This window comes from Phascolarctos cinereus, unplaced genomic scaffold (genome assembly GCF_003287225.1).
Source record: "Phascolarctos cinereus isolate Bilbo 61053 unplaced genomic scaffold, phaCin_HiC Scaffold_4;HRSCAF=312, whole genome shotgun sequence".
Classification (NCBI taxonomy): Eukaryota; Metazoa; Chordata; class Mammalia; order Diprotodontia; family Phascolarctidae; genus Phascolarctos; species Phascolarctos cinereus.
This window is the reverse complement of record NW_027555847.1, coordinates 395,992,079-396,012,507: the sequence shown is the minus strand read 5'-3', so window position 1 is coordinate 396,012,507 and position 20,429 is coordinate 395,992,079. Positions and strand designations below refer to the sequence as shown.

Genomic DNA, 20,429 nt, shown 5'->3' with positions numbered 1-20,429 from the left:
AAGAAGGCTGCTGTTCAGTAATGAAGCTCGTGGATTCTGTGGATGTAATTTAGTTTTCTGACATTTTGACTCATTTCAGGGAATCACTTTGTCCCAGCCTCAGAACACCGTTTGCGTGAAGAGATCTTGGCCAAATTTGTGTATTGGTTGATGGACACATACGTGGTTGAGTTGCTCAGGTCTTTTTTTTATGTCACCGAGACCATGTTCCAGAAAAATAGGCTCTTCTTCTACCGGAAGTGTGTTTGGAGCAAGCTGCAAAACGTTGGCATCAGGTATTTCTCTCTAGAGCACCACCTAAGCCATAGAGGGAGATGATGTAGATACAAGAAGGAAATGAGTTTGCTTCTCTAGCATTCAAATGCCAGCTGTGAAGTACTGGTCCTGTACTTTCCCCAGGTTGTGTGAAGCAGTCTCAGATTCAGAGTTATGAAATTGAATGCTCTCTCTGGTGCCGGGAATATAGCTCTTATCAGTTTTATCCTGTCTGCTTTAAAAATAGTTACTTATACGTTCCGTTAGAAGAAAAGTCATCTCTAGGCTTCAGCAGGAATGGTGCCAGGGATCTGTTGGATAAACCTTTTTTTGGGGTAGACCTAAGGATTTCTGTGGTTAGAGCAGGGCACCAACCCTGTGGAATAAGTAGAACAGCAAGCCAGAGCCCAGTTAATTTCTATAACAACTTGGTTAACAAAAAGGCAGACACTGAAGAGGAAACAGATTCAACAAATTGGCAGAAAAGAGAGAGAGGCACTCATTCACAAAAGGAGTAAAGAGCTGGTTTGAGGACAGACCAAATACTCTCTCTAGCATTATATTTAACTGCATGCCCTTATATCATTCTCTCCGCCTCTTCTTCAATAGAACATACTACAGGGCCTGTGACATTCTTTATGTTTGCACATGTAGGTGAAAGTTAATTAATGTCTATTGTTGAGTTGCATTGAAGGGTCTCCTTATTAGTGTAGATCAGTCCCCCATATTACAACTAGAATAATACTGTCCTTTAAAGGTTAAGATATTCAGATTCCACCCAGTGGCTCACTTATTTCAAGAAGCGCTGAGTACAGTAAAATTTCAGTACAGCAGAAGACAGAACACTCTCTTAGGCTTGGAGATTGGATCTTCTATGCAGTTGGCTAATTTTCCAAACTGAGTGTTGAATATTTTCTTGAACATTCGGATTGTTACGATTCCAATAATCAGTCAAATCAATTTCCAACTTTGATTGGGCATTACTCCAAGTTAAAAAGATGCATGTAATTGCACAGAGCTAAAAAGAAGGATGTGCTTTGATTCAGCCTTTTCTGCTCTTTTTACACTTACTACTCAGTGTCAGTGTTTCTCCAGATATTGGCCACAGACCATCAGTAACCCATGAGAGCTACCTCTTGAAGAAGTATCAATATTTGCAGTTGGACAAAGTCTAGAATTTTTGTTTTCTGGTGAAATTAGTGATTTCCTCACATTATTTTATTTAGTAATTTTCATTTAGTTAGTTAGTTAGTGAAAACCAGAAACCACATTGTTAATGTCTCAGCCAAAAGTGTGCCTTCATGGTGTTAATTTGGAGGGGAAAGTGGAAATGAATAAAGCAGATGTTCTTCTGGGACTTTGCTCCTGTTGGAGCTGAGAACTGAGAAGTAGGATTCTCATACTTTGTTCTTGTGCTTTGATGCAGTGTGGGTGGGGGAGGAGGGGAAGTACTGCATCATCTAATTAAAATTATTTCTTACTCTTCTGTAAATGGCTTGAGATGAAATTTTTGTTCCTTGTCAATTGATCCTGTCAAAATGCCTGACGAACTCTCTTCTGGTTTGGATCCCAAGTAGCCAGTAACTCTTCCACCGTGGTGCCTAGGCACCTTGGCCAGTTACAACAGTTAGGGCTCCTTACATTTTCTTCTCCACAACCCATGCTGATAAAAGGCTAGATGGAGCTTCCTCCAAGCCTACAGTCATGGTTTTAGTGCCCAAAGGGCAGTTCTAAGACAATGACTACATCTTCTATATGAATTCTGCTGGTACTAGATAGCATAGTGGTTTTTTTTTTTAATTTAAATTAATTTTTTTAACTAACAAAATTTTCTTCCTTTTACCTTCCTCCCAACCTTCACTGAAAAAGAAAGAACAAAAACCCTTAAAAGAAATAGCATAGTCAAACAAAACCAGTAGCTATATTGGCCATGTCCCCAAAATACATGCCTTAATCTATAATCTGAGTCCTTCACCTCTCTGTCAGGATGTGGGTATGGTGTTTCATCATTGAGCCTCTGGGAATCATGATTGGTCATTGCGTTGATCAGTCTTCCAAAGTTGTTATTAGCACTGTTGTTTAAAACCAGATATTAATGAGGCCAAGTTCATTGCCCACAAGGACCAGGTAGTCTTGCAAGGAGAGAATTTGTTCCTGAAGAAGCATGCAGTTGTTCATAAGGGGAAATACCTGCAGAACTGTGAATAGTTAAGTACTTAGGCTCATCATACCCACCGAGGAAAAAAAAAATGCCCTTGAGGAACATATCTATAGATAATAAATACACGTCATTTCTTTGTATGTGAAAGATGTCAGTTCGGGACTGTTCCGTTTTCTCAGCTACACTGAATTCATTTATTCCATTGCTATCCTAGTTGACTCTAATGTTGCTGTACATTTCTCAGCCCCAAGGCCCAGCCTTTCTGTGAAGCAGAGAGAGCCCATGAGTTTGGGCTGATAAGCTCTGTACCAGACTGCATTACTGCATTAAATCTAAGCATAGATTTAATCTGGCTTAAGGGAGAGATTTAGGATTTAGGACTTCACAGTGAAGACGATTCCAGTACAAATCTTGCCTCAGCAACTTATTAGCTCTGTGACATTGGGCAAGTCACTTAACCTGTTTCAGCTTCCTCATCTGCAAAATGGGGATAATAATAATACTAAAGCCCCTATTTTCCAGGATTATTGTGAGGATCAGATGAAATGACATGTGAAGCACTTTAGAAACCTTAAAATGCTATGTAAATGGTAGCTGTTATAGAGATGATTTGATTTACTTTTAATTGAAATGTTATCTCTATATATTTCATACGTATGTATGTCTATCAACTTAATATGTGTTATTTGAGGGGCCGTTAATGGAATAAATATTTATTAATGAATAAATAATATTTATTAATCCATGGGCTCTAATGGAGTGCTAAGGGAAGAGATTACAATTCAGTTAGTATAACTAGTGGTGTGATCTTGGGCAAGTCATTTAACCTCTTTTTGCCACAGTTTTCTCAACTGTAAAATGGAGACAATAATAGCACCTAACCTCCCAGGGTTGTTGTGAGGATCAATTGAGATATTTGTAAATTACTTAGTACATAATAGATGCTATATAAATGCTATTATTATTTTATTATTAACTGTTATCTTCATTATTACTATTATTAACTTAATAGTTATTTGTTTTTTAGAAAACATTTTGATAAAGTACATCTTAGAGCATTGTCAGAAGAGGAAATTAAGCAAAATTTGGAAGCGAGATTTATCTGCCTGGCATCCAGACTCCGGTTCATCCCCAAACCCAATGGGCTTCGGCCAATTGTGAATGTAGACAGCATCATTGGAGCCAAAGTATTCAATAAGGGAACCAAAGATAAGAAGGTAATTATATTTCATATTCATATACATGTTGACCCTGCACACATTAAAAATATATATATATATATATATAGTTTGTTTTTACGTTGCTTAGCTTTCCCTCTGTATTTCTCTCACTTCCCAGAAGGCCATTCTTTATAATAAATATAATTTTTTAAAGGGACTGGTGGAACAAGGAAGAAATTTTCTTTTAAAAAATAAAGCCAATCAACACATTAGGAAAAAAAAATGACGGTATATACAATATTCCATAACGATGGATTTCAGCCTTTGCAAAGAAGGGAAGAAGGGGTCTTCTTGTAGCCCTTCTTTGGGGCTAAGCCTTGTTCTTAATAATTTCACATCATTTGGTTATGATTATTTGTGGTGGTGGTAGTTTGGTTTTTTTTTATATTACTGTAATCATTGTGTGAGGCAGCTAGGTGGCTCAGTGAATGGAGCATTGAGTTTGGAATCAGGAGGACTCACTTTCCGGAGTTCAAATCTGGCCTCAGATACTTACTGGCTGTGTGACCCTGGGCAAGTCACTTAACCCTGTTGGCCTCGATTCTTCATCTGTAAAGTGAGCTGGAGAACAAAAAGTATCTTTGCCAAGAAAACCCAAAATGGATTCATGAAGAGTCGGACAAGTCTGAAAAATGACTAAAGAATAACAACAGAAATCATTGTGTATGTTTTTTTCTGGCTCTGCTTAACTTCACTTTGAGTCAATTGATGTAAGTCTTTCCACGCTGTTCAGCATTCAGCGTCTCTGTTTATTAAGACATGGTACGTTCCATTTCATTCATGGGCCATAGTTGTTTAGTCATTTTTCAGAAATGGGTCACTCACTTTGTTTCCAGTTCTCTGCTACTATGAAAAGTACTGCTATAAATATTTTGGTCTGCATTGAACTTGTCTTTCTGTATTTTACCTTCTTTGGATATATGCCTATCCCTGGAATCTCTGGGTGAAAGCATGTAGACATTTTAGTTCTTTTGTGTCCATAATTACATATCGTTTTCCACAATAATTTTACTAATTCATAGTTCTGTGAACATCGCATTAATATGCCTGCCCTTCTGTGGCCCTTCCAACACTCCTGTCCTTTGTCATTTTTGCCAATTTGCTGGGCGTAGTTGTTTTAACTTATGTTTCTCTTATTAGTGTGATTTGGAGCATTCTTTCATATATTTATTAATACTTTGCGATTCTTTTAAGAACTGTTCACATCATTTGACCACTTCCCTCTGGGAAATGACTTTTTAATCTTATATATTTCTATTATTTATATACATATCTTGAATGTCAAACCTCTATCAGCAATATTTGATAAAAATATTTTTTTTCTGAATTACTAAATTTTCTTACTGAATTACTTATCCTAGATTTGTTAATTTTTGTTTGTGCACAAACTCCAATTTCACGTAATCAAAATGATCTATTTTATCTTTTGTAATTGGTTCTATCTTTTATTTGGTTAAGAATTCATCTCTACAAATGTGAAAGGTATGTGACTTGCTTATCTTTTAAGTTTCATGGTAAGATCTTTAATATTTAAGTGACATTCATTTTCGATTTTTTGTAGACTATGATTTAACTTATTGGTCTAAATTTCTCCCCCACTGCTTTCTGGTTTTGACAGCAGTTCTTCTCTCTCTCTGTAAGTTATTATGCCTTTGGTAGTTTGATTGGTATAGAATTAAATCTGTAAGTAATTTTAAGAATGTTGTCATTTTTATTATATTGGCATGGCCCTGCCATGAGGGCTGAATATTCCTCCAGCTTTTTAAGTTGTTTTTTATTTCTTATTGGAGTATTTTGTAATTGAGTCTATATAAATAGTAGGTTTTCTTTGGTAGATTCATTCCTAGGTATTTTGTTGTTATTTAACTTAGACTTCTTTTTCTATTATTGTTTCTTGAATTTTGTTGTTTTATAGAGATGCAGTTGATTTTTTTGTGGGTTTATTTTGTAGCCTATTTATTTTCTCAGTTTTTTTCTGATTCCTCAGGATTTTCTAAGTAAATCATGTCATCATCAAATAAATATTGTTTTCTCTCCTCTTTGCCCATCTTTATGTCTTTAATTTCATCCTCTTCTTATTGATATTGTTGGCATTTCTAGAATTATGTCAAATAATATTGGGGAGAAGGGGTATCTTTACTTTATTCCTGTATTTATTTGGAATACTGTATCTCTTTTGCATTGTTGTAAGGATAAAATTAGGTAATATTTGTAAAAGCACTTTGTAAACTTTAAAGCTGTACATAAATGCTATTATTATTGTCACGTTTATTATGCTTACTTTTGGTTTTAGGTAGATTTCTCTATGCTTGTACTTTGTAGGGTTGTTTTGTTTATAGCATAAATTAATGTACTTTGTCAAAGGCTTTTCTGAATCTGTTGATATAGTTTGGATGCTTTTGTTTTTTATTTGATTAACTATGTTGATTGTTTAACTAATGTTGAACGTTGTATTCCTGGTATAAATCCATCATGGTCATAAAGACTGATTTAAAGGAGAGTAGTTTTTTCAGGATTTTATTTAAAATTTTAAAATTGATATTCATTAATGATAGTGGTGTATAGTTCTCTTTCTTTTATTTTTTCTTGGTTTGGGTATTAGAACAATACATTCTTTTGTAAAAGGAGTTTGGCAGAGTGCTTTCTCCATTTTTGAGAATAATTTTTGTAGAGTAGCTATTAATATTAATAGCTATTAATTTTTCCTTAAACGTTGATTAGAATTTTCCTGTAAATCCATAGAACAAGGAGTTTGTCGTCCCCCCCCCCACCCTTTCCTCCCCTTGGGCCATGTGCTAAGGAAGAGGGTCATTTGGAATCTTTTTAACCCATTCTCCATTTGTTCCCCTTTAGATAAGGTGTTTTAATGGCCAGCTTAAAAACCTGTTCAGTGTTCTGAATTACGAGCGGACCCTACACCCTGATGTCTTGGGGTCTTCCTTGTTTGGGATTGATGGCATTTATAAAGAGTGGAGGCAGTTTGTGCTCAGAGTGCAGCAATCCAAGGACAAAGTTTCCAACTTTTACTTTGTAAAGGTTAGTCTTCCTAAGGGTCGTTATGCTAGGAGCTGGGGATGTGAAGATTGAATTGAAATATTCCCTGCCTTCAGTTCTGCTGGGGAAGATGGCATACATGTACGTATAATATGTGCAGAATAAATGCCAAGTAAATCTTTGAGGTATAGGACGCTAGCCCCTGGGAATATCAGGAAAGACTTACTATAGAGGTTATAATGCTATTTTTTTTTTCCTGGTGAGGCATTTGGGGTTAAGTAACTTGCCCAAGGGTGACACAGCTAGTAAGTGTCAAATGTCTGAGGCTAGACTTGAACTCAAGCCCTCCTGATTCCAGGGCTGGTGCTCTATCTACTGCGCCCCTATAGTGCTATTCCAACTACCTCATCCAAAGAATTAAATGGACCCTAACTTCAGGAAACTTTCACCCTAAGATGGACCACAGTGACACATATGTACGAACTTAGAGATGTTTGAATATGTACAGTGTGTCTCACTGCAATTTTAGGCTTTAATAAGCTCAGAAGTGCACTAAGACTTCTGGGAAACTATACACATGCGTCTGTGTGCACGTAGTTAAGATCAGCTGCTACATTTTATACAAGTGAAAGGTGACACTGGTAATGTGATAAGTGATTGTTGATGAAATTTTCGTGTTTGTAAAGAGTAATGAGGGAATATGCTACTATTGCTTCCCTTTAATATAGGAAGAATTCACAATGGAAATAGGATTTCAGCAACTGCATTCGTAGATAGATGGTAGACCTGGTGATAAGCTGGCCCTGTGAGAAGCATTTTAAGATACCGTGGCCTTGCCAGCGTGGGCACTTTGCCCGCTCCTTCTTGGTTCCTTCTTGCTCCTACTTTGGGAGTACTTGAGGCTACCATTCTGTTTTTTATTTTATTTTTAGGCAATTGGGGTTAAGTGACCTGCCCAGGGTCACACAGCTAGTAAGTGTCAAATGTTTGGTCTGAGGCCAGATTTGAGCTCAGGTCCTCCTGACTTCGGCCGGTGTCGGCCGGTGCTCTATCCACTGCCCCACCTAGCTGCCCCTTGAGGCTACCATTCTGAAAAGAGCATATCAACTTAACCGGACCACGCCTCCACTCACAATTCCTGTGACTGCCCCTAGACTAAAGCTTTTTCACCTAGTCACTGCTCCTCTATATGTGTCTGTTAGAATGTAAATTCTCTGAGGGTAGAAATTGTCCTATTTTGTATTGGTATCCCCAGATTCAGTACAGTAGTGATCTGCCACTTAAAATAGAAAAAGTATGAATATTATAAATTATATACAGATATTATAAAGTATATAATTATATGTAATTTATATTATATTAAAATATAAATATTATAATATAGAAATAAAATATAAATTTTGAAATAGAGACAGATAAATTGAGAGTTGGCTAAATTTGGTCTTAGAAAGAATTTTTGCTGGTGTTAATTTGAGAGGCGTTTTGGCGTAGTCAGTAGAGAATTGACCTGGGAACTAGGAAGATGTGGGTTCAGATCTACGTCTGTGACGCGTGCTAGCCAGGTGTAGCACTGCATGAGCAAATCACTTAACTTTTCATTGCTCTAGGTGGTTTTCTGAGACTGTAAGTTACAGGGCGCTGACCTGCGCTGGCAGAGGCCATATCCTTCCCCAGGAGTTCTCCATACCAATGAAATCATAGATCTAGTTCCTAGCCTTCATTAGCCTGGCATGTAGTAGGTGCTTAATAGATACTTGTTTATTGATCATATTAAAATGTTTCCCTCTAGGCTTGCATTACCCCAAAGAATAATTATGTTAAGTACGTTAATAAACCTTAAAGGAAATTATACAGATGGGGAAATAGGTTCTGAGAGCTTGTGATTGACTTAGAAATGGCAAGCCAGGAATGAGATTCAAACTGAACATCTTCACTTCAGATTCGGAACCCTTTCCATCAGACCACACTGACTCCATAAAAATCTTGAAACATGCTTAATTTTCAGGTCGATTTTAGTCTTCCTGCCCCACTCCCACTCCAGACCACTGTTATAAAGCAGGGGTTCTTCACCTTTTGTGGGTGTCCTGGAGCTCTTTGACAGTGTGGGGAAACCTGTGGACCCTTTTGCAGAATAATGTTTTTAAATGCATAAAATAAAACACATAGAATTACAGAGGAAACCAGTTCTGTTGAAATACATTTACCAAACTTTGAGAAGAAAACAAACTCACAGTTCCCAGGTTGAGAACCTGTAAAAGAATCGCAGAGTTATTTAAGCCTTTGCCTGTCGAGCAGCATTCACTTTTGAAGCTCTAACCAGCTTTTCTTCTCACATAGGCTGACGTGACGGGTGCTTATGATACTGTCCCCCATGACAAGCTTGTCGAAGTGGTCTCCAGCATTATTAAGCCTGAAGAGAAGAAGGTCTACTGTATCAGACGTTATGCTGTGGTCCAGAAGAATGCTCATGGAAACATTCAGAAATCCTTTAAAAGACATGTAAGGCAAAAATCTAGTGTCCTTAATGCTGACATTCTGATCTTGTATCTGCTTAGATTTCTCTACTTTCAGAGGATACAAAAACAGAACTTTCTTTTACAGATATTACATGTGGAGACATTCTTGATTAGAGAGGCAGTGTGGCATAGTGGATATATTGTGGACTTGGAGTTGGGAAGAGCTGGGTTCCAGTCCTACTTCTGATACTAGCTGCATGACCATGGAAAAGTCACTGACTTTCTCTGAACCTCAGTGTCTTCATCTGTAAAATGGGGATCCTATCTGTAGTACCCACCTCCTTGGGTTATTGCAGGACTTAAATGATATGTACTGTACTTTGCAAAATTTAAGACACAACTTAATGCCAGTTACTTATGTTTTGCTTGCATTATGTACAGTTATTTTACTTATATTTATTAATGTTATTCCTATAGCTTTGTACTCTACTTAGACGAGACAAGAGGTTGTAGACTGTTTATTCATTATGTGCCTCTCTATGGTGTATTCTGCTTTGACAGTCTTAATCCCTTGTTTCAAGTTTAGAAAATCAAGATTAGAAGGGACTCAGAGACAAACCAGTTGGCCCTCATTTCATAGATGAATAAGGCTCGGAGAAACTTGCCCAAGTTTATACAACTAGCATAGGCAGATAGGTGGCTCAGTGGATTGAGTACTGGGCCTGGAGTCAGGAAGACCTGAGTTCAAAAGTGGCCTCAGACACTTACTGGCTGTGTGGCCCTGACAAGTCACTTAACTGGATTTGCCTCAGTTTCCTCATCTTTAAAATGAGGTGGAGAAGGAAACAGCAAATCACTCCAGTATCTTTGCCAAGAAGAGTTAGACATGAATGAGCAGTAACAAAAATAGCTGTTAAGTCCCTTCAGGCCCAGGTCTTCTGGATTTCAGGTGTACCACTGTATCCACTAATTAGCCGTGCAAATAGAGAGAGAATGAGAATAAAAAGGAAATAAACGTTAAGTGGCTCTAGTCATATTCAGTATTGTTGGAAATTTTATAATGTGTTTCTCAATTTAGAAAATTAGTCCTTGGTAAAAGGTAGAGGTGAAAAAACTCTAGGCAGGGGAGGGGAACCTGTGGCCTTCTAGGTCCTTGAGTGTGGCCTTTTGACTGAGTCCAAGTTTTACAGAGCAAATCCTTTTATTAAGGTGATTTGTTTTGCAAAGTTTGGATTCAGTCAGAGGGCTTCACTTGAAGACCTAGAGGGCCACCTGTGGCCTCATGGTGGAAGGTTCCTCACCCGTGCTCTAGGATATTGGCTCACCAATGAGTTTCTAGGTGTCATGCAATGCCAGAGGTCATGTGATGCTTGAGAAAAACTTTGTAATAGGGTCTTCCTTGAAATTTAAAGAAAATGTTTTGATTTTTATCATCTGAGTTTTGATTCTTTTGACACTTAATTTAATGGACTTTGAGTCTAGACCTTGGAACCCAAATACTTCCTGTGTTGCTTCTCCAGGACTGTTTTCTCCTTTGTTTATCATAGGTTTCCACTTACAAGGATGCCTTGCCTTATATGAACCAGTTTGTGGCACATTTGCAAGAGACCACCTCCCTGCAGAATGCCATTGTGGTTGAACAGGTGATGCATAGTCAGTCCAATTCAGCAAATGATTGTTAAGCATCTAAGTGTTGGGGATACAGGGATGAAATAGTCAACTAACAGTTATTTATTAAGCACCTTCTGTGAGCTGGTCACTGGGGGAGCAAAGACAAAAATGAAACAGTCTCTGCACTCAGGGTATTTAACATTCTACTGGAGGAGACAACGGGTAGGTGTATATGTGTTTAAAAAATTAATACATGGTAATTTTGGGTAGTACTAGCAGCTGTAGGAATCATGAGGCCACTAGGTGGCACCATAGCACATAGAGTGCTGGACCTAGAGTCAGGAAGACTTGAGTTCAAATTGGGCTTCATACACTTATTAGCTATATGACCCTGGCTGGGAAAGTTATTTAATCTCTGCCTGCTTCATTTTTTTCCACTGTAAAATGGGAATACAAATAGCACCCACCCCCCGGGGTTGTTGTGAAGATCAAATGAGATAATATTCATAAAGCACTTAACATAATGCTTGGCATATAGTAGGAGCTTAATAAGTGCTTATTCCTTTCCTTCCCTTTTCATGACTACAAGGAAAGTGGCCCTTAGAAATACAATGGAGTACTGGCTCTGGAGTCAAGAGAATCTGAGTTCAAATCCAGCCTCAGACAAATAAGACTCACTAGCTGTGTGACTCTGGGCAAGTCACTTAACCCCAATTTCCTCACCAAAAAAAGAAGAAAAGAAAAGGGAGTAATGGCTATTAAGGCTAGAGAGAGATAGGTTGGGGCAAAGCTGTGAAGGGTTTGATGTGCCAAACAGAAGAGTGGCATGTCCCTGAAATTTATTGAGTAGGGGAGCGCCATCATTAGATCTGAGCTTAAGGAGAATCCCATTGGTAGTTATGGAGGATGACTTGGGGAAGGGAGAGCCCTGGGTCAGCAGACTAATTAGGAGGCTGTTGTAAGTGGTCCAGGTGAGAGGTGATAAAGGCTAGAACCAGGGTAGAGACTGTGTGGGTGGAGACAAAGGTTCTCTATGCAGAAAGATGGTGGGAGTAGAATTGTGGTTAGATACATAAGATGTGTGACAATGAGGAGTCTAGGATGATAAAAATGAGGGGGATGAAAAAGGGCATCGTCTTGGCCTTGGAAAGCTTGCGGTTTGGTAGGGTTACAAGATACTTATGCCATAGGAAATGCTTGTTTTATTTCTTAAGTTCAGAAAAAAATAAAGAATTTTTTAAAATATATGTGCAAAAAGTTGTAACAGCTAAGTGTAGGAGTGATTAAATAAAGTGAGAGGTGAGAAGTTGTGAAGGGAGGGATCACTCCTAGCTCATCTCAGAACTCAAGGAAGACTCCTTTGATGCTTAGAATTGGAAGGCATTTTAGAGATCTTGAAATCCCATCTCCTTATTTTATGGAGGAAGAACCTTAAGCCCAGAGAAACTAGAGAAGAATTTCAACAGGCAGAGGTGGGGAGGGTGTCAGTAATAGGTGTGCACATGTGTGGGGAAGGGGTAGGATGAGACTGGGAACAACGGTTTACTAGGCCAGTGAGGCTAGACCCTAGAATATGCCAACTGAATTCATTAAATGTTGAATGAGCATTCTTTGTGATTGAGAGTTATGTGACATAAAGCTAGAAAGGCAAGCTAGAGGCAATTTATAGGAAGCTTTGAATATCGACATAAGAGTTTATGTTCTGTCTTATAATATTAGGGGAGGCTTTGGGTCAAGAAATGATAAGATCAAGGTTGCATATTGGGAAGATTATGTTTAGTGGGGTAGAGGAAGCTGTATCTGAATTCAGCTATCAGAGAACAGAGACCTAGAATAAAAGTTATAGGCGTCCGCCAGTGCTGACTCTCCCTCTGGTGGGGGATGGGCCCTAAGAGGGGGAAGCTCAGACCCCAAATAGCCAAAAAATGAAGATGGAGAAGAGGTAGAAGAGGAAGGCCTCCTGGCAGCCAAGCCTGAATGTCAGGTCTACACCTGGTCTCTGGTTGGAAGGGCTTTGGGCTGTTGCAGGCAGTCATGAAGAAGCCAGAGGGAAAGATGCTAACACCAAATGAAAGGTGGAAGCCACCAGCATCCCCAGGTATCTGAAATTGCCCTTTGTTTTCAGAGGCAGGCCGCTAGCCCTGGAGTCACAGGGATGTTTTCAAGTTGGAGTCCCGTGGATCCTGAATTCTCCTCTCATTCAGTGGGACAACTTCGGGCTGATCCCAGTCATAGAAATGGGATGTTCTTCCCTTTCAGGCCAAGTCTCTAGCAAGGCCAGCAGCTCAGCTGGCTACTTGTACTGACCACTGCCTCCTGAGCTATGTTCATACAGATGTTAACACTTGAAGACCCCATCTGCCCCATCCCAATTGCAGTTTGGGTCTTTGGAACCCCCGTCTTCCTCGTCGGCCACTAGTATGGCCCCTCAGTTGTCCCAGGCCATTACTTCTGATATACCGTTACCTTCTCCTATGTTTCCATTGGCTTTTGATTATTTTTGCCACCAGTTATAAGCCAAAAGACAAGACGGGGCTCCTTCCCGTGGCTTCTTCCTACATTTTTTTGATGGAATTTTAACCATTAACCAGAAGACTGCTTCCATTTTCTTGTCTCATTGGACCTCTTAGCAGTCTGATGAAGCCTGTGGACTCCCTTCTCAAATTAATATTTTTAAATGCATAAAATAAATTACATAGGATTATAAAGTAAAACAATTACATTGAAGTATAGTTAGAAAAATATTTTTAAAAACAAGTTTACAGACCCTGAATTAAGAACCTTTGGCATAGTTAATAGAGTGCTAGACTTGTAGTCAAGAGGACCCGAGTTCAAATCATGCCTTAGACAATTATTATTCCTTGTGACCCTGCACAAGTCACTTAATGTCTCTTAGCCTGATTTTCCTCATCTGTGGAATGAGGCAAAATATGTGTAAAATATAATAGCACTGTCCTCCCTAGTGGTGTGAGGACCAGATGACAGTTATAGTTCTCAAAATATTCAAAAAAAAATTCACAGGCCCCAGTGAAGAACCCCCGTTATAGCATGTATGTGACTTTCCCTTGCATTCTCTAACTCTCCTACGTCTCTGATGGTAATTTTGAATTTTTTTTTTTGCAGAGCTCTTCCTTAAATGAGACCAACATCAACCTCTTCACTTTCTTTTTGCATTTGATTCGTAACAGCATCCTGAAGATCAAGAACAAGTAAGATGCAATTAAACATTTTGAGAGACCTGTCCCTTACAAGAGAAACTTCATTTTGACACATTTCATTCAGAGAGTGAGCCGGGTGGTAGACAAGAAGCAGATGGCAAGGGTAGTCAGCCCAAGGCATTGGTTGGCATTGCACCATTTCCCGTGATTATTTTCTCTCCTTTTCTTCCTCTTTGCCTCTTTCTTTTGCAGAGACAGTATGACATAGTAGCTGGAATACTAGACCTGGAGTCAGAAAGACCAGAGTTCAGACCCTGCCTCTGACACATAGCTAAGCTCTGTGATCACTAGCATATCACTTCATCTTTCTGAGCCTCAGCTGCCTTCTCTGTGAAATGAGAGAAAGGGAAGGGAACAAGTATTTATTTAATTCAACTCGGAGTTCATTACTGTGCTATATCTCACTTACATATATCTCATTTTTGTCCTTATAACAATCCTAGGAGGTAGGTCCTCTTGTGTTACCCGTTTTACAGGTGAGGAAACTGAGGCAGACAGAAGTTAAATGACTTGCCCAGGGTCAAACAGCTAGTAAGAGTCTGAGGCTGGATTTGAACTCAGGTCTTCCTGACTCCAGGCCCAGCACTCTATCCACTAAGCCACCTGGCTGCCCCCGTATGTATGTGTGCACATATATATATATATCTATATCTATATCTATATACCTATATATTTTTATGTCTATATCTACTTAGAGCTATATCTCTTTATATATCTTTATTTGTATATACATACATCTCCATATATATGTGTGCATGTGTGTGTATGTGTATATGTGTGTATATACACATGTATATGTGTGTGTGTATACACACACATATATACATGTGTATATATACACACACACACATATATATATACATACACACACACACACACACACATACACATACACATATTTCTGTATATTTTTAAACCTATCTATCTTTTTTCCTTTGAAACAACCACCACGTCTGCTGGTAGGAGCTCACACAGTTTTCGAAAACATTAGTATGCATCACAGCTGATTGCATAGTGATCTTGATATAATTAAAACAGTAAAGCTTAAAGTCTTTTTTTTTTTTGCTTAAACTCTATTAAGGAATGCTTTTTGCCCAAGTGCGTCACTGTGGCCGAAATGGATAAAAGGTTAAATTTAAGAAGTGACAAAAAGCGCTTAGTCACTTCATCTACCCACTGAGTTAGAAAAATGGTGATTGTTTCTTTGACTTCTCTGCAGGTAGACTCAGGAGCAGTGGTCTGGGCCTGCAGCAGCTGCTTTTTCCCTCTTCCCCTCATCCAAAGGTGCCCATGCTATGAACCAGAAACTTAAAATAAATTCTAAATAAAAACACTTTGAGTCACTATGAATCATTTGTACCTTGTACAAATGTACATTTGTACCCTGCTACCTTCCCCTGCTGTCTCTGTCTCTCTCTCTCTCTCTCTGTGTCTCTCTCTCTAGCATGTTGACTTTCCCCACTGACAAAGTCTCCTTTATAAATTTCTCAGTTGCTGAATTTTTCACTCCAGGCAGATCCCTCCTGGAATTCAGGTTGCTGAACAAAGGGAAATGTTTCAGGAACTACAGGCAAATCCACTGAACCCTGTTTAGATAAGACATAATCCCTGTCTCCCTCATCAGGCTTACAATCTAATGGGGAGATAGACAAAATCACCCAGTGGGATGAGGTTGGTGGCAAGAGATTACAAACAAACTTTGGACCTTTGGTTCTCACAACACCAGGGAGGACAGTGCTATTATATTTTGTACATATCTTCCCTCATCTTACGGATGGAAATCAGGCTAAGCTACATTAAGTGACTTGTCCAGGGTCACAAACAGCCATGACTGTTGCTATGATTGTTTGGCTCTCTGGATGGGTGGGTAGGTGAAAGACAATAAGGGCCGACCTTCTCCTCTAATTTCCCCATACCTTTATCCCCACTGTTTTTTTTTGAATGAAAATATGGGGAAAAGTTCCTGTGATCCTGTGTATAGCCTACAGGAGCTTGATGAAGTTGAGAAACACTGCTGAGTGAGGTTTGAGAGGGAAATTTTGTTTTAAAGAAAGAAATCAGAGATTTCTTGGAGTAAGCAATTTGAAAAAGTTTTCATAGGATGGGTAAGAATTAAACCAGTTAAGAGGGCATTGCAGGCAGAGGGACCATCTTGAGCAAAGACATGGAGGTAGGAGAGCTCAGTTAGTTCTTGGGAGTAGGAAAGATTGTCCAGTTTTACTGGGGTGTGTGGTACGTGAAAGGGAAAAGGAGATAATGGCTAGAAACGTGGCATAGCCCTGGATCATGGAGGGCTTTGAATTGCAGGCTGAGGAGATTGAACATTGTTCAGTAGGGATTCACTGAAGATTTTTGAGGAGAAAAGCGACATGACCATATCTTCGTGTGTGAAACAGATATTATCCGTTGGCAGAGTAAAGGATGGATTGGCATGGGAGGATGAGGAGTTGGCAATACTGATTAGGAGGTAATTGCAGTAGCTTTAGGCAGTGGTAATGAAGGCCACGTGTGACAGTGGTTAAAAGTAGGAACAGAGAGGACGGCATGAATGGGAATCTCATGAAGGTGGAATTAAAAGAACTGTAGTAACTGATTGGATCTAAGGGGCCAGGAAGAGCCAGCTGTAATGTCGGCTTGGCATTATGGTGGGATATAAGCAAAATGTCCTCACACAGCCCCCAGAGTGTAAGAGGGGTCATGATCAAGGTCATGGACAGCCCAGCACAGAGGGATCTTACATCTCTCACCTGGGTATGGGAACCTCCTCCTTCCTCTCTAGTCTGGCTATCCCTCACCCCAGTCTATCCATACACTGGCAGTCTGCGTTCCCTGAGAGAGACCACCACCACTTAGTTACAATCTGACTCTCTAAGGGTCCTAAAGGGAAGCCTGTCGAGGGGAAATACTCTTCTTCTACTCACTTCTCTATCTCCTGAGCCCCTCATCTAATACATTTTCTGGCCATACAACTAGCCACTTACAAGTTAATTGTGCCCACACAGCGTGTGATACTTACACAGTTAGCCACTCCCAGTAATGACGCTTTTAAACCCGAAATATAACCATTTTCTTAATAATAGCCATCATTCATATGGCATTCGCTGTGTGCCAGGCATTATGCTAAGTGACTTGTCCAAGGTTACACAGGTAGTAGTAATAATTTTTTGAGGGGGGGCACTTAAGTTTTTTTTAAATATATTATACTTTAGTTTTTCCCCCAATTACATGTTAAAACAATTTTAAACATTTAAAAAAATTTTTGTGTTCCAAATTCTCTCTCTCCCTCCCTGTCTCTGTCCCTGAGACAGTAAGCAGTCAGATGTAGGTTATACATGTGCAATCATATAAAACATTTCCATATTACTCATTTTGTGTTAGAAGACATTTAAAAAAATGTGAAAATAGCATTCTTCAGTCTGTATTCAGACAATATCAGTTCTTTCTCTAGAGGCAGATAATGTGTACAACGTTCTCCTGCTTCTGTTCACTTCACTTTGCATCAGTTCATGTGAGTCTTTGCAGGTTTTTCTGAAGTCTGCTTACTCATCATTTCTTATAGCACAATAGTATTCTATTACATTCATATACCACAACTTGTTCAGCTGTTCCCCAATTGATGGGCATCCTCTCAATTTCTAATTCCTTGCCACCACAAAAAGGGCTGCTATGAATACATTTGTACAAGTGGGTTCCTCCTCCCCTGCTCTTTTTTTTTTTTTTGATGTCTTTGGGATATAAATCTAGCAGTGGTATTGCTGGATCAAAGGGTATGCTCTTTGGGTATAGTTCCAAATTGCTCTCCAGAATGGTTGGATCAGTTCACAACTCTGCCATCGATGCATTTGTGTCCCAGTTTTCCGACATCTCCTCCAGCATTTATCACTTTCCTTTTTTATCATATTCACCACAGTCTGACAGGTGGAGGTGTTACCTCAGAATTTTAATTCACAGCTAGTAGTAATAATAATAATAGCTAACATATAGTGCTCACTGTGTGCCAGGAACTGTGCCAGCTCTTTACAGTTATCATCTCCTTTGATCCCCGTAACAACTCTGGGAGGTAGGTGCCGTTATTACCCCCATTTTACATATGAGGACCCTGGCAAACAGAGGTTAAATGACTTGTCCAGGGTCACGCAGATAGCAAGAGCTGACATTTATGTAGTGTTTATTATGTGACAGGCACTGTGTTAAGCTCTTTACAATTATGTTATTTGATCCTCACAGTCATCCTGGAAGGTAGATACTGTTGTTATCCCCATTATACAGATGAGGAAACTGAGGTAAATAGAGGTTAAGTGACTTGTCCAGGGTCATGCTGCTAGTAATAATAATAGTAGTACAAACATTTTTTATGAAGCACTGTGTAGCAGATATAGCTAAGCATTTTATAATTATTGGTTCATCTGATCCTCGTAACAACCCTGCCAGGTAGATGCTATTGTTATCCCCATTTTATAGGTGAGGCAAACAGAAGTTCAGTGAGAAGGCAGAACAAATAATATCATGGGTACTAATACAAGACACCCCAAAATCTCAGTGCAGTTAAAGCTTTGGCTCATCCTGCACATTACAGCCCATGCATAAAGAATAACCTGCCAGAGGGGGCAGCAGAGACAAGGCATCAGAGTCTCCCAACAGGAAACGCTTCACCCCTTGCCGCCTCTAGAGGGTGCTGAAGGGCGAACCTTGTCCCCACAGGCTCTCGGCCAATGAAATGAGTTCTTTCTCCACCAATCAGGAATCCCCAGAGCAGAAGCTTTCTGCAGTCTCACTGCTGCTCCCGGTCCAGAGCCCAGGCAGCGACTTCCTGAGCAGCAGCACGCCTCTCCTGAAGGTCTGGGGGCGTGTTCCTCTCCCAAGTTCCTGTTCGTGTGTAAGGCAGCCTCTTTTTTAGCTTCTGACGGTAATGGTACTTCATAACGTAGAATTAGTTCGACTCGTTCCAATTCTCACGTGCCTCTCTTCTGCCTCTTTCTAGGTATTACGTCCAGTGCCAGGGAATTCCGCAAGGCTCCATTCTGTCCACGCTGCTTTGCAGCTTATGCTACGGAAACATGGAGAACAAATTATTCCCTGGAATTCAGCAGGATGGGTAATGTGTTATTTCACCTTTTCAAAAATAGTTACTTGAATTTAATAGTAATAAGTATGTAACATTTATATGATGCCTCCTGGGTGCCAGGCACTGTGCTAAGTGCCTTACATTTGAATGTATAAATAGTATTTAATTTGTTCCTCCTATTAACTCTGGAAGGGAGGTGCTGTTATTATCACCATTTTACAGACAAAGAAACTGAGGTTAAGTGACTGTCCAATGTCACACAGCTCAGTAGTAGTAGTAATAATAATAATAATAATGATAATATCTTAGCATTTCATAGTGCTTATTCTATGCGGGGCACTATACTAAGGGCTTTACGATTATTATCGCATTTGATTCTCACAACAATCCTGGGAAGGAGGGGCTGTTATCCTAATGTTACAGTGGGGGAAACTGAGGCAGAGGTTAAGTGACCTGGGAAAGGTCACACAGTGAAGAAGTCTGAGGCAGGATTTGAATTCAGATCTTCCTGATTCCAGACTCAGTTCTCTCTACAGCTACCTACCTCCCTCAATCAAATGTATTGGATATTAAATAGCTTATTTAGTAGTTTTCCTTCTTAATAATAATAATGATGATAGCTAGCATTTGTAGAGGGCCTACTGCGTGCGAGGCACTGTGTTAAGTGCTTTACAATCATCTCATTGAGGTGTACAAATAATATCTCATTTGATCCTCACAACGACTCTGGGAGGGAGGTCATGTTGTTATCCTCATGTTATAATTGAGGGAAACAAAGGTTAACTGTCTCGCCCAAGGTCACACAGTGCAGAAGTATTTGAGGCTGGACTTGAACTTGGGTCTTCCTGATTCTGGGCCCAGTTCTGCAGAACCACCTAGCTCCCTCAATCAGATGTGTTAAATATAAATAGCTTTTCCCTATGTGAACCAATGATATAATGAATAATAATGATGATGATAATAAAAGCTAATGTTTATAGAGGATCTACTCTGTGCCAGGCACCATATGGAGTACTTTGTAATTGTTATTTCATGTGACCCTCCCAGCGACCCTGTGAACTAGGTGCTATTATTATCCTCATGTTGCAATGGAGAACTGAGGTGAAGAGGAGGTTAAGTAACTTGCCCAAGGTCATGATCTGATAAGTATCCAAACTCCCGTGTGAAATCAGGTCTTCCTGACTCCAGCTCTCTAGCTTCACCTAGAGCTTCACCTAGAGCTTCACCTAGGTTTTAAATGTAAATCTTCAACTTATGCGGTAGGCTTCCTTCGAGTACTCTGATGATAGAGATAACATGGTGTAGTGGATGAGAGCTGACCCTGAAAGCAGGAAGACCTCAGTTCAGGTCCTGCCTCTGATCTAGAGGCATCTAGATCTGTGACTTAGGGCCAGTTCCTTAACTTCTTTGTTCTCTGGGCAGCTAAGATTTGCCCATTGATGGGGCGGA

At 39.6% G+C, this 20,429-nt stretch overlaps 1 protein-coding gene across 2 annotated transcripts in view; it reads left to right on the top strand.

Annotated features, from left to right (window-relative positions):
* TERT (telomerase reverse transcriptase) overlaps nucleotides 1-20,429 on the top strand; it is a 51,361-nt gene that overhangs the window by 7,862 nt on the left and 23,070 nt on the right. For both annotated transcript variants that reach the window (XM_020976718.2, XM_020976714.2), the window contains exons 3-9: nucleotides 80-275; nucleotides 3,444-3,633; nucleotides 6,490-6,672; nucleotides 8,968-9,129; nucleotides 10,634-10,729; nucleotides 13,821-13,906; nucleotides 18,897-19,010. In XM_020976718.2, the coding sequence (XP_020832377.1) occupies nucleotides 80-275; nucleotides 3,444-3,633; nucleotides 6,490-6,672; nucleotides 8,968-9,129; nucleotides 10,634-10,729; nucleotides 13,821-13,906; nucleotides 18,897-19,010 (1,027 nt within the window). The remainder of the gene's footprint in view (nucleotides 1-79; nucleotides 276-3,443; nucleotides 3,634-6,489; nucleotides 6,673-8,967; nucleotides 9,130-10,633; nucleotides 10,730-13,820; nucleotides 13,907-18,896; nucleotides 19,011-20,429) is intronic.